The following is a 13,985-nucleotide window of genomic DNA, read 5'->3' as shown; positions in this document are numbered from 1 at the left end:
CTACTCTAGGCCGGTAAGTCCCTGCTGGGGGCCCTGGCTGCACGTCCTCACTCAGGGGCCGGGCAGCGGGGCCTCAGTGGGCAGAAGTCTGCAGGCTGCCACTTCCCCTGATCACATCAGTTTTGGTTTGGTGCCCTGGCCCAGCCGTGAGGCTGAGGTGGCCTTCCTGGGTGGCCAGAGGTCACTGCTGTGACTCTGAGTAGATCTCATTTTCAGGCTGGGATGGCCTCCCGGCCCCGTCAGCTGCTGGTCGGCTCAGCCTGCACCCTCCACTGACCCAGCCCTCCCAGCATGGCTGCCGTGCATACTGATGGGGCTCCCCTGCCCAGGGCCTCCTCACTCCTCAGCCTGAGGGAATGCTCAACAGCCAGAGCTCACGCCTCAGCTCAAACATTACCTCTTCCTCCAGGGAGCCTTTCCTGGTCCTCCAAGAAGAAATGTCTGCTCCTTCTTCACCACAGCATGATGGTGTCTCTGGTGAGACCAATTTTATTCTGTCTGTGTAACAGTTGCTTATTTACACGCCTGCCTTCTTCCCTGGACTGTGTTTTAACTCCATGTCCCCTACACCCAGCCCAGGACCTGGCCCACACAAGGTGCCTGGAAGGTGTTTTCTGAGTGAGCAGAAGAGTGCACTATTGGGGCAAAACCAGGGCTGAGAGGAAAGCGTTCGGAGGCAAAACCATTTTTAATATGGAATTTCTGGAGACTTGAACCTTTAGGACTGTAGGCTGAAGGGCATGAAAGATCTGTCACCAGGCTTGGCCTGAGGATCCGGGCATCCTTCACTGGGCTCCTCCCATGGGTAAGAGAAAGAGCCTGGGGTCTCCCCAGGGCCCCCTGCTAACCTGCATCTGATTCTCTGACAAGGGCTGAAAGAGACAGCATTTCTCCTGGTCCTCGTTTCATTGCAAATCAAATCCCCTGGTTTAGGTGACAGCAGAGCATTCCAGCACTCCTCTTGAAACATCACCCCTCTGCCGAACCAACCTCCAGCAGCTATCATCAGTGTGGGTGGGCGGGGCTCTGCGCTGTGGTCCCCACTGCTCCGGAAGCCTGGCTTCGCCTTCTGTCCTCCACAGGCCCTTGCAAAGGATCAATCTGCCAAGCACTTTCTCAACCCCCACCCTCAACAGCCACCCCCGAGCTGCATCCTGCTACCATCCGCAGTACACAGGGGAGGAAACTGAGGCAAGAGGTTGAATAACTTGTTCAAACCCAGACGTGTCTGACACCACACGCTTTGTGTCAGGCTGCCCTGCCCTGCCCCCGGACTCTCTCCCTTCCACTTTGCCCATGACCAGCGGCTCCAGGAACATAGACGTTAGGAGGCCCTAACATGTATAGAGCATGGAGACAACCTGGATGAGCTCCCTCTCCTGGAGTCCATTGCACCCACCTGTCCAGACCTGGCTGGTCTTCACTCCACCCACCATCCGCCATGAACCTTCTGCTCGGGTCGATGCCGTATCATTGTCCCTTAGGCTTGTCACTGCTGCTCTCCCTGCCCACACACATTCTGCCCCTTCTTCAAGACCCACCACAAATAGGTCCTTCTCCAGGAAGGCTTCGAGTGTAAACCAGCACTTCTTAGACTTGGGCCTCAGAGGCCCCTGGAGGCTCCTTAGACTAGATGGCTGGGCCCGACCCCCAGGGCTTGTCAGTAAGCTCAGGGAGGGGTCTGAAAATGTGCTTTTCTAACAAGTTCCTGGGCACTGCTGCTCTGGGCCCAGACTTCCAGAACCACTGGTCTTCACCTGGGCTTGCTGGAGGCGTGCTGGGGGCCGTCACCAGAGCCTGTGTGAAGGGGGAACTCTGCTCCCTCCAGCCCTGCAGGGCGGTTTTGCCTCTTCGTATTTAATATTCCTGAGGTCAACAGGAAGTTTCAATTGAAGAAAGCATTTAGTCACTGGGGGAAGAAAGTCTGAAAATTGCTGCTCTTCATCAGCTCCTACCAAATGTGCTCGTGCTTCCAGATGGGAAAGGCCGGTTTCGGGACGTGGGTCTCTCACCTGCTCTGCTGTCCCCAGGGAATGACTCTCCTTCCACCGGTGGTTTTATGTGATTTTGGGTGTAACCCAGACAAACATTTCTCACTTTAATAGTTATTTTTATAACTATTGCAAAAACATTCATAACTAAAGTGGTTTTTTATTTTAATAGCTTATTACTTAGTTTACTGAGAAGTAGAAAAAAATCTAACATATCGAACTAGCATATCTGTGATTTCACAGATGATATTACTTAAGATGAAGCTAAATTTAAACAGCGAGCAGATTTAAAGCTGCTGTAAGGTGGCGTGTTAAGTAACAGTACAGCTGACATAGTGACAATGTAAAATTCACGGTGATTGTTGGCAAGACTGAAGTTTAAGGAAAAACTGTCCTTCAGAACAGTCTGAAAGTCACTTACAAAGCAGTCCTGCTCCCCCAGTGCCCTGGAATTTCCTCCCCTTGAGTTTCATACTGATCTCCCCCTGTTTTCTTTCTTAAACTAATAAAAGATTAGGATGACATTTTGCAAAGGGCATCTCATTAAGCAGCCTCATCCCCATTGGAGCACACGGCTCCTGCATGGTAGCCAGCTGGCCATTTATCTTATGGTAATGAGGTGTCATCTCCCGCTGGGGGTCTGCCTTCCTCTCACGCCTCTTCCTACAACACTGCCTTTCTCCCTCCCACCTGCCACTCCTATGAGGGGAAAGTGTGTGTGTGTGTGTGGGAGGGGGGTGTGTGTGTGTGGTGGCTGGGGGGCGGATGCCTGGGGAGAAGAAGCGTCAGAGTGGCCACCGGCATCTTCTCGCAGGGCTGCAGGCAGGTGGGAAGATGCGGGGGCACGTGCAGTGGTGGGAGGGACTGTGGGCCTTACCTGTACACCGTGGTTGGCGGAGAGCTCAGGCTGTCGTAGACGAGCCTCACGTGGCCCTGGTACAGCTCCAGCGCCAGGGGGTCATTGTCTCCCTTGTAGAGAAGGATGCCGTTGTCCTTGTCAGTGGCCACCTGGAGAGAGTGGCCAGGGCGTGTGGGTTAGGGCTCCCCTGAGGCCTAACCTCCCCGTCCCCATCTCAGAGCCCTCTTCCAGGTGGCATCTTCTGAAGGAACCCCAGATCTGAATGCATGCCCATATTTCCTCCTCCAGCTAGTCTGTAAGTTCCCAGAAGGAAGGCCGATACTTATACTCCAGCAAATGCTTATTGAGCGATTCAATTCAATAAATAATTATCGAGGACCCACCATGTGCCACTCTGTTTATATATATATACACGTCAGGAGCCCCAAGCTCTCGTCTAGCCTCTCCCGCTGGCATACAACGTGATCCTACCCAACTCCCTGCCCCTCTCGGGGCCTTGGTCTTTCTGTATAAAGTATAATAATAATTATAAACAAAATGCTAACAATACCACTTAATTCAATGTTTACTATGAAGCAGGCACTGTGTTAAGAGTCATCTAGGGAATTTTTAAAAACACCAGTGTCTGGGCTTTACCCCAAATCAATTATACACAAATCTCTGGGGGGTGGGACCCAGGCAAAGACAATTTTAGAAGTTCTCCAGGTGATTCTAATGTGCTGCACAGGCTGAGAACGACTGGTTTCAGAAGGTCCTGCCCTGAGGGCACCTTCTGCAAGACACGTGGCTGCAGGGACAGGCTTCTCTGACTGGGCTGTCGGCTCCCTGCCCGGCACAAGAGCAGCCTGGAGGAGTGGCACGTGGGGGAGGTGGTTTGATAGGACATCTGGGCATCTGGGGCACCGAGTGCTGCTCTGGCTAGATGGACCCAATGTTTGGGTCCCTGGGTGGGTGGGACCGAGCGAGGAAGGCAGGAGGGCAATGAGGAGAACCCAGGAGGGGTGAGGGCAGCGAGAGCTTCCTTCTTGCTTGTGCCTGGGGTCAACCCTCATCTCAGAGGCCTGCCCACTGGACTGCAGGCTCCACGAGGTGAGGCAGGCTGAACTTGTTGTGCATTTCTGCAACCCCAGTGCCGAGAAGGGCACCTGGCATGGGCGCTCAAGAGATCTTTGTCCAACGAACATTCTCTCCATAAGCTTGGGCTAGTGCAGCCATAACCAAAAGGAGGGCGGGGCCCCTAACTGGCCTGCATGCTGGAGCTGTGTCTGCTGGGTTGCCCCTCCTCAGGAAGCCCATAGGCAAGGGCCTGCTCTTTCTCTATCATACACCTTCCCTTCTCCCCCTGCCCCCCAATAGAATGTAGGTCACCCAGAAATGCCATTTGGAATAAAGGCACTTAGGTCCACAGGTAAGGAACCTAAAAGAAGTTAGCTGGAAAAGAATTTGCTTCATACTAAATGGTTTTCCATTCTTGAAAAATGCCCCTCTTGTTTGTGCCTCTGGGCCTTTTCATATGCTGATTTCTCAGGCTAGACTGCTCTGTCAGCCCCTCACCCTTCTGCCCTTCTGCCAGGAAACTCCTACTTATCCTTCAGATCTCAGCTCAGTTATCATTGCCTCTGGGGAGCCCTCCCTGATTCTTCCTAGCAGGCTGGGATCACTGCCCCACCTATGTGCGCCCACAACACCCAGGGTTGTCATTGTCCCTGTCCTTGTCACTCTGCCCTGGGCAAGGGGCTTTGCCTGTCCTGTCCACCAGTGAATCCCCATTGCCAGCACAGTGTGCGACATATAATGGTTGAATGCATATTTCCTAGAGAAAAGAATGAATGAGCTATACGTCGGGGCTACTGCTTGCAGTGAGAGCTAGGCAGGAGTTGTGCATAGAACCCTCTGCGCAGAGCTGGTCAGGATCCCCCCAAGCTGAGTGTTGTCCTTGATGATGCTTTAGGGGAGGTGGCAGGACTGCTGTGATCTGGGGCATCCCAGCTGTTCTCGAAAGAATCCGAGCTTGTGGGCATGTTGGGGTCCTTCCAAGGGCTGGGTGGGGTGGGGCGCACCTGCAGGGAGATGTTGGCCTGGGGCCGGACCTTGGCGGAGGCCAATTCCACATAGGAGTCCTTGCCCACAAAGTTGACGGTGATGAGCTTCTCGCACCTCGGGCCCACGAAGCCTGGGGGGCAGCGGCAGGTGGGCTCCTGCTGCACCACGATGCACTGGGCCCCGTTCTGGCACTCGTACTGGTCACAGGGGCTGGTCTGCAGCAGGACCATGGGTGGGGGGTGCTCACAGAAGAGCCCGCTGGAAGGCGGGTAGAGGGGAACAGGGGGAGAAGAGACAATCAGTTATTTAGGCAAAAGAGCCGCCGGCAGAGAGGGAGGAGTGAGATGGGAACTGAGACTAATTCCAGCCCTGCCACTGACTGGGGCAAGCCATCTTCCTTCTCTAAGCCTCAGTTCCCCATTTAAAATAATGGGGTTGGACTAGGGTGCAGGTCCCCAAATTTCAGTGTCATCAGAATCGCCTGGGATGAGTTTGTTAAAAGTGCAGATTCACCCATCCACGGACGAGAGGATAAACAAGATGTACTATATACATACGATGGAACATTATTCAGCTTTAAAAAGGAAGGACGTTCTGACACACGCTACAACATGGAGGAACCTGGAGGATAGTACGCTAAGTGAAATAAGCCAGACACAAAAGGACAAATGCTGTATGATTCCATTCATACAAGTATCAAGAGTGGTCAGATTCATAGAGACAGAAAGTAGAATGGTTGTTGCCAAGGGCTAGGGGAGGGGTGAACAGGGAATTATTGTTTAGTGGGTACAGAGTTTTGGTCTTGCAAGATGGAAAGAGTTCTGAAGATGGATGGTTACACAACAATGTGAATGTACTTAATGTCAGTGAACTGTATACTTAAAAATGCTTAAGATGGTAAATTTTATATTATAAGTATTTTACCACAATTAAGAACAATTTTTAAAAGTGCAGATTCCCAGACACTTCTCCCCATGCCCCCTAATTCAGAAGCTCTGGAGCGGGGCTCACGAACTTTTATTTTCTGATGCAGATGGTCTCGATCAGGATTTGGAACCACTGGCCTCGAGAACTCATGGTTCCTTCCAGACTCACATTCTCAGAGTCTGTAACCAAGGCTCATTGGCACAGCTGGATTTATGCCATCCAATGAGTATTGGCGTACATGGAACTGTCCGCCGGCCTGACTCCCCTTAAGTGTGGTCCCTGCCTCCCCTCCTGTCCCCCCCCACTCTTCCCTTCCACTTAGTGTGAGAGCCAGAACTGGAACCCAAGCCCCTCCTTCCACATACCCCACAGACATCTCCAGACCACTTGGCCAGTGCCTGTCATCTCCCCTTTCTCTTTTGGCTTCACTGATTCCAGTGACTGACCCCAAACCCTCCCATCCACCTCCAACTTTCTACCATTGGGGCACCATAATGTTTTTGTTCTCCAGCCTAGAAAGAAGACTCCTGCCAGTGTGGCCATGTGGCCACCCCTCCCCTGCAAGCTGGCCTCCAAGATGGTGGCATCTTCCATTAGATGGAATCATGCCCAAGTTTGACATTATGTGAGCTGGGCCTGCAGTCCACCTGCTGTGTGCTTGTTCTGAGTAGCTCTTCTCATCTATGACATGGGGTCAATGACAACTGCTTTGGGACTTGGAAGAGCTAAAGAAGGTGTGGGGAATAAAGGCACCATGCAGACCCAGGCCTAGGGCTGCTTGGGCCTGGGTCTCCACCCTGGCCACCTTAGCCCACCAGTCCCTGGCCCACTACCCCCTGGTGTTGGGCCCAGGCTGGCTTCTTCCTGAGGGGCCCCTCTGCCATACCTGAAGCCCTGGGGGCAGATGCACGTGTAGCCATTGACCGCGTCCACGCACTGAGCCCCGTGGCGACACCTGTGGGCTGTGCAGTCATCATTGTCCACCTCACAGAGCTTCCCACTGTAGCCGGGCAGACATTCGCACCTGGAACACAGCAGAGGGAGGCTGTTCCCTGGGCCCGGCCAGCTTCCAGGTGGCCTCCCCTCTCTCCTCTATCTACCCATGTTCGTAAGTCCACCTCAAGTCTGACGGGCTCTGAGGAGTCTGGCCCCATAGTCAGTTTCAGTGGCCATCCACAGCCTTTGGTCCCTGAAAGCTGATATTTGCCTCCCTCACGTGAGGGAGTCTTATTTTCAGGAGCCAGGCCGAGGAGCAGAGGGTGGGACTCACAAAGATTTTGGATCTTCCACTGTCTACATGGAATTGACATTCAGTGTAGTCCTCCTTTGTGCCAGTACTGTGCTAAGCACCTTTCACTGAGCGCCTCATTGAGACCCCCTGGCTCCCTGTGACAGAGGTCTGCCCCCTTCATTACAAGGAGGAAGCTAGGGCTCTGAGAGGGAAGTGACATCCCCAAGGCCCTCATAGCATATGAAATTTCGTTTACATTTACTGTGTGTCAGACCTCATTCTCAGTGTATCAGCCACTCATTACCTCTCTCTGTTTTACTTTCTCCACCTTTAAATGCAACTGATGACAAATATCTCCACCTCTTATGGTCGTTTTAAAAATTAAGTGATAGGCTCTGCAGTGCACTAGATAAACATTGAGTAAATAGTATGATACATAGGTGATGATAATGATGATGAAGAAATGATGTTGTTCGCACTCCCTTTGATTCTTTTTACTGCTTGTTCATTTTTTCCCAGAGATTCAGGCTAGGATAAGAAGGGTGAAACCCCCTCCCTTAATAAAAGGCTGCATGCTGCCCACCCTTCCCTAAGGAGCAACAGTGACAGCAGCTCTGCCCCTGTTCCTGCTGGCCAGGTTTAGACCCGGCCAGAAAAGGCTGCTGCGGCTGAAACTTGGCCTCCCCAGTGTGGGCCCTAGATATGCATCTCTGGGCTCCTCTGTCTAGGGTGACACTGTCCCCAAGTCCCAGCAAGAAACAGACCCCAAGGTACCACATTACTCACAGGGGCTTAGGCACAGCCACAGGCACATATGAACACACATGCTTCCTGGCTCTTCTGCCTTCTGCAGGGCCTGGAGCCTGTGCACTTCTGGGCCCACCAGCTGAATGCTACTGGGCCGAGTATACATAATAACCACAGCCTGTCCAAGTCAGAGAGGAAGGTGGCAGGGAAGCAAGGGAGGAGGTGGAGAGGGAAGCAAGACCACTGAATACTTATGGGACAAAGGAGCCTGACTAGAGAAACTTCAGGACAAAGGATGGTCCTGCCTCCTCCCTGCCCTCACTCTTCCCCCTTTAGGAGTGGAGAGAAGTAGGCTAGAATCACAAGTCAATCCTGGCAGTGTTGGGCTTGGCAGAGCATGGTGTGTGCTGTGGATTCATGGCTAGGTAAGACACTCGGAGGGTGGGGTGTTCCTGGAGAGGGACGAGCTCTAGAATCTGAGGATTTCCTAGGTCTGCATTCAAAAACTGTGAAATCTGCTAAGATCTGACCTGTTCACCGTACTTATTTGATGGGTTAATTTGAAATACGTGACTTACTGCTGCACCAGAAGGTGTAAACTTTCACATCGTAGCCCACATTCCACCCTAAGTCTTTTAAACAGAGATGAGGAATGCCTTTGTTGGGGGCACGTGCTCAACATACTGCAGCCCAGACCTCTGCTAGTGTTAAACCTGGCACCAGCAGACATTTGTATTTGCGTCTCCTGAATTCTGAGAAGTACCTGCAGAGCAAGGCAAGCTGTATGAGCTTCTCCAAGGCACCAATAGCTGCTCAATACTTACAGGGTAAAATCCAGCCTTTTAGGCATGGAGTTCAAGGCTATTGACGAGGTCTTCATGAGGAACAGGGAAGCTGTGCTCACTCGCAGACTAAGCAGTGGAGGTCTGAAGGCAAATGTGTTTACATCCTTCTTCTTTTCAATGCTACAGCCCTCTCGATACCAGCGCTTCTCAAACAAAACACCCAGGGATCTTGTTAAAATGCAGCTTCTGATTTAGGGAGTTTGGATGGGGCCGAGAATTAGCATCCCTAATAAGCTCCCATGTGATGCTGATGCTGCTGGTTCATGGACCTCACTTCCAATATCAAGAATCTACACAGCTTCTTCATCTGCTAAAGAGAAGCATCTGCTGGTATAACCTGCATTCCCTATAGTTTTCAAACCTTTTGCCTTCATCTTTCTTCTGAAGTGTAAGGCTTGTGCAATTCTGATACTTATCTGACCTATTGATTCCGGACAAGGGAGGGGTAGCCAAGTGACACCCTTGGTGCCAGGACATCAGGTGTCTCTAGATTTAGCCAAGGAACCAGTCAGGCCTGGACTGACTCGCAGTCCCACCCCTTTCTGTGTACGTGCGCATCGGCAGCTCGCCTCACCTCACTGCGCCTCGGCCCCCACGCAGAAAGTGGACAAGCTTCCACATCCTAAGATTGTTGAGCGTTAAATGAGATGATGCACTGTGCCTGACAGAATAAGTTCTCAGTGCACATCAGTCACTGTGGTCTTTGTTTTCGTTATTATGATTTTCAGGGATTATGGACAGTGTTCACCATTATTTTCAGGGCTTCAGGCAGTATTATTTTGGTGTTTATATAACGGATAGTGATAGAGTGCTACCTGCCCTGTGGAGTTGAGGCCTCATTAGAACAGCATACAGGGAACTCTCCAAGGATAAACATCTGCGAACTTGGGCAGAGGTGGCACTGACTGCATGTCTCTTTTGTGAATGTCACGTAGCCTGCCTTGGGATATGAGTTGTTATGGTGATGGGAGGGGAGGGGGATAAAATTATAAAATGTTGCGCTGGGAGAAGGGATTTTTGATTTAAATGCATTTTAATAAAAAAAAAACAACACTACACTATTGAACCGGCTTGTAGACCTCCTCAAGATTCTAGGAGACACTGTGCATACATATATTCTCTCAAGATTTTGAAAGCTAGATTGGTTTCTTTCTTTTCTTTATTGTCCTAGAACTAAAGAGGTCTTGGTTACAGCAGAGTGAGGTTTCGAGGGACAAGTAACAGAGGATCGTGATCTCTGGCCCCGTTTTAAGTCTCTGGTCTTAACTCCCTGGCGTGCCCATCCCAGACCTGCACCCTGGACCACTTCTGACCAGTCTTCGTACTCGCTGTGCTCTTTCCGGCCAGCATCCTCTGGGCTTGCTGTCCACTAGCCTGGAGTACCAGTGATCTCCCCCTCTGTGGATATGATGTCCATTTGTCACAGCTCAGAGGCCCAGTCCCCATCACTGCCCCTTCTCAGGCACACCCAAAGCACTGTGCTTGTGAGTCCAGCCTGCTCTGCTTTGGTTTCAGTTTGCATTTAATGCATCTCTTCCCTCCCCTTTGCCTCTTCCTTCAGTTAAACAGCAGCCCTGAACTGAAGTCGAATTCTGGAGCGGGAAAAGTGGGGGTTCTTGGGAGGCATCCCTTACCCTCATCAACTCAGGTGACTCGACTGCCTGAGCGCCCACCTGGCACGTCTCAGAGGGAGGCAGCAGCAGATAAGGCGGATCTGTATGAGGGGGCATGCATGCAAGGATGGAAGCTCCCCTGTTCTCAGCAAAACCAGAGGCCCTAAAGCACCTCTTGTGTTTCCCTTGGTGATGAGCTGTTTGTAGGCTTAGGACGTGAAAACAGAAAGAACACAGAAAAAGACACGCTCATGGCCCCCTCTCACCCTCACCTGCTCTAGACTGGTCTCCGCCTGTGGGGCCCTCCCTCCTTTTCGCAGCCCATCCACATTCACCCATCCTTTGACGCTCACCTCGCCTCCCACCTCTTCAAGTTGGGGCCTTTCCTCCCTGCTCCAGCAGGTTCTTCTCTCCCCTCTCCAGAACCCCCTGCAGCACTCCGGGCCAGAATCAAGGGCCTCAGAAATTCCTTCTTTTCTAAACATTTGTTTTGTGTCAAATTTTCCTCCCCCAGATCCACGCAAGGGCCGTGAGAGGGAGGGATGCAAAAACCTCTTGCAGTCCCACCGCACTCACCCCATGAGCATCTGAGGGACTGATGGGTGGGCTGGGGACAACAACTGGAACCCATAGTTCTTAGATTCTAGGATTCCAAGAGTTTAAAAGTTCAAGTTTTAGGAATTCTATGAATCTAAGAGTCCCCAGTTCTAAGTGCCTAAGATTCTGTGATTGTATGATGTCATTAGTCTCAGGTTTTCTAAGATCCTGGGTTTCCATGAAGTCCTAAGCTTCGCAGTATCAAATCATAGTCTCAAAAAACCCAGAGTCTGAGAACTCCCTGCCTTATGACCGAGAGCTGGACAGACTCAGTGAGCTGACAGGTCCTGGACATCTGGACCTAGAGCATGAGCTTCTGTCCTCCAGAGGCTGGAGATGTCACTGGATGAAAGGCTGGTCAGGATTCTCCTTAAAGACTTGTCAGTACAGGCATTGAACTCCAGACCCACGTCCCTCATGTCTAGGGGTGGCTCTGTAGGGTCACTTTAGGTGCCTTTGCTGAGGGCTCATCTGGGGTCCCTCCAGCTGCTCAGTTTCTGCCTGCTCCCCAAGCCCTGACTCCTTGGTGCTAGAAACTCCCCCACCCCCAGTGTTGGACAGAGCCTGTGGGGAGGAGGGGGAGGTAATTGCATGTGGAAGGCAGTTTTGGGGAAGGGGAGAGTGTTCTTGGTCACAGGGTTGTGGGATGTCCCTACCAATGTCAGAAAATCCCAGGACTTAAGCGTCTCAGGATTGTTTCCAGAAGAGGCAACGGCATACCTTTCATGAAGGAGGGAGGAGAACGGAGGTGGGGACAGAGCCCAGGAGTGATTTCCCAGGGGCTCTGGAACTGGTGCCTTCTCCTGACGTGGCCTCTCCATCCACCCTCAGTATTGCTCACGTGCTCCCCTAGTTCCTACGGGCTCTGCTGCTTGCCATGGAGACAGCTCCACCAATGGCTTTGGCTGCTGAACCAGTCAGAGCTCACTACCCCCTCCTCAGCTGCCCAACACACTCAGGGGCATAAGCTGGCAAATTTGCTGGAACCACAGAGGGCAGAGTGCTGTGAAGGCTCCACACGGGGAGGTGATCAAATACCCTTTGGACTCTGCTTCCTCAGTGGGATGGCTCTACGACACTAGTTCTGGAAAGGAGAGAGATGCTGAGCGAGAGATGGGGGGAGGGAGGGAGGGGAGAGGAGTGAGAGGGGTAAGAGAAAGAGGGGATCTCTCTCTATCTGTCTACAGACAGACACAGAGAGAGAAAGTGTCCTGGAGACACCCACAGAGAGACAGAGGCACACAAGTAGGGAAAGAGCGAGAGACTGACTGAGAGAATTAGACCATGACCAGTCAGAGACACAGAGAAGCACGTGGAAATGAACAAGCAACAGGCAGAGAGAAAGAGAGGATATGGAGAGCGCCCCAAAGTCTCTACGTCACACCCAGACTGTCGGAGGCCGAGTCCTCAGGACCCTGTGCTGGGGGCATGAAGCCAAGCCTTACCTGAATCCTTTGTCCAGTGAGATGCACTTGGCCTCATGCTGACAGAGGTTCGTCCCGGGCACGCAGTGGTCAATCACCTCATCGCACAGCTCACCTGGTGGGTGGGCAGAGAACGCGGGCATCAGGGAGGGTACTGGGGGGATACCCAGCCAGAAGGTCAGACTCCTCCAGCCCCCGATCAGGAGGGCGTGGATATCAGGAACTCAGCATTCGCTCTCTTGGTGTTGCCTTTCTCCTGTACCTCTGCCTCGGTTTCCCTAGCAGTGACAATGGGAAGATTCCAGGATGTCTCCTGGGCACCGCCATAGCACCATCATTTGGCTGTTTCACTTGATCATTTAGGGGCTGCCACAGCTGAAACCACAGGATGCCAGCCCCTGACCTTGGGCTATGCTTATTTGTTTTTTCGTTCTACACCCATTTATTGAGCACCTCCTGTGTGGTAGGCACTGTGCCAGATGCCAGGACACAACAGTGACCCCCGTCCTGTCCTCCCCTATAGCCTAGTGGGGGAGATCTGCAAACAAGCAGGCAATTACAACACAGATGTCAGGGCGATGACAGGGGTAAAGTGTGGAAGCCCAGAGGCTTCCTGAAGGAGCAGACATGGCTTAGCAGCAGGGTCCACCTGTCATAGATAAGTAAGCCCCCTGGATTTTCTCAGAGAAGAAAATATGAAGGGAATTTGAAGCTCTGGTCTCTGGATACATTCCCTTTGAAATTCATAAGCCACAAAATGCCTAACGGGTCATAAATAACCCAGAGATGGCCCTTTCATATAAGCCCTGAAAAGCTCACACTGCTGGAATATGTGTTTGGGGAATGTGGGGGTGAGACAGGACGACAGGGGTGAGGTCAGAGGCAGGTGCACCTCTGAGCTGTGAGTTTCCTTAAATTCCTCGCGGTTAAGCGAGGTGGAGCGTGATCTGAGAGAGGAGAACCTCTATCTGTGGAGGTTCTCACTGGGGCTGGGAGTGGGAGCAGGGGCAGAGGGGAGAGGGGACAGGCCAGAGGAAGGTCCTGAGGGGCTGGGGACAAATGAATGCAGACACAGCCCCAGAGTCTGCTCTCTGCCGTGGTGGCTACAAGCTGACCCCTATCCCCTCCTTGTTTTGCCACTAGCTTCTCAAGACCACAGAGCACATTGTGTTCTTTATGACACTCTTCCTCTTCCTCGTCTCCTGGAGAGACCCAGAGAGGTAGACAAGCGTCTGTGTGGGACTAGTGACATCTTCTGGGACACAGAAAACCATGACATTCCATTCTCAGGAACAAAGTGTGACTAATCAGAAGTGCATCTCCGTCAACTGCAAACACAGCCATGGGGTCCCCACCACCTCAGTAAGGTTTCCTCAGCACCCTTCCACCGCCCACTGTCCACCGCAAATTCAGTTCCAGCCCCTCCTCTGCCCCAAAGCCTATTTTGAGCCCCTTTGCCCTCTCCTTCTTAATTGCTGAGATTTTCACTCTCTCTCTTCCGGCACTGAGCAGATTCTTCTGGACCAGTGATTTAAGGCTAACGTTATATGATGATTCCGCTCATCTTAGGTAGACCAGATGCCCTTGAGGGCTGAGGGCATACCTTAGACTTCTTGGTATCTCTAGTAGCTAATTCAGTGCTCTGTATACTGTAGATGCATAATAAGTGTTGCCTGTTGCTAATTTAACTCTTGGCTGTAACTCTACT

At 52.0% G+C, this 13,985-nt stretch overlaps 1 protein-coding gene across 1 annotated transcript in view; it reads right to left on the bottom strand.

The window, feature by feature from the left end:
• The window catches only part of SLIT3 (slit guidance ligand 3), a 587,661-nt gene that overhangs the window by 17,798 nt on the left and 555,878 nt on the right, over positions 1 to 13,985 (bottom strand). Inside the window, exons 29-32 of the mRNA XM_023617271.2 lie at positions 12,299 to 12,392; positions 6,707 to 6,844; positions 4,911 to 5,151; positions 2,869 to 2,999 (exon numbers count right to left, since the gene is read on the bottom strand). Coding sequence (XP_023473039.1) covers positions 2,869 to 2,999; positions 4,911 to 5,151; positions 6,707 to 6,844; positions 12,299 to 12,392 — 604 coding nt within the window. The remainder of the gene's footprint in view (positions 1 to 2,868; positions 3,000 to 4,910; positions 5,152 to 6,706; positions 6,845 to 12,298; positions 12,393 to 13,985) is intronic.

This window comes from Equus caballus, chromosome 14 (genome assembly GCF_041296265.1).
Source record: "Equus caballus isolate H_3958 breed thoroughbred chromosome 14, TB-T2T, whole genome shotgun sequence".
Classification (NCBI taxonomy): domain Eukaryota; kingdom Metazoa; phylum Chordata; class Mammalia; order Perissodactyla; family Equidae; genus Equus; species Equus caballus.
Note: the sequence above shows the minus strand (reverse complement) of the source record. Positions and strands in the feature narration are given on the sequence as shown.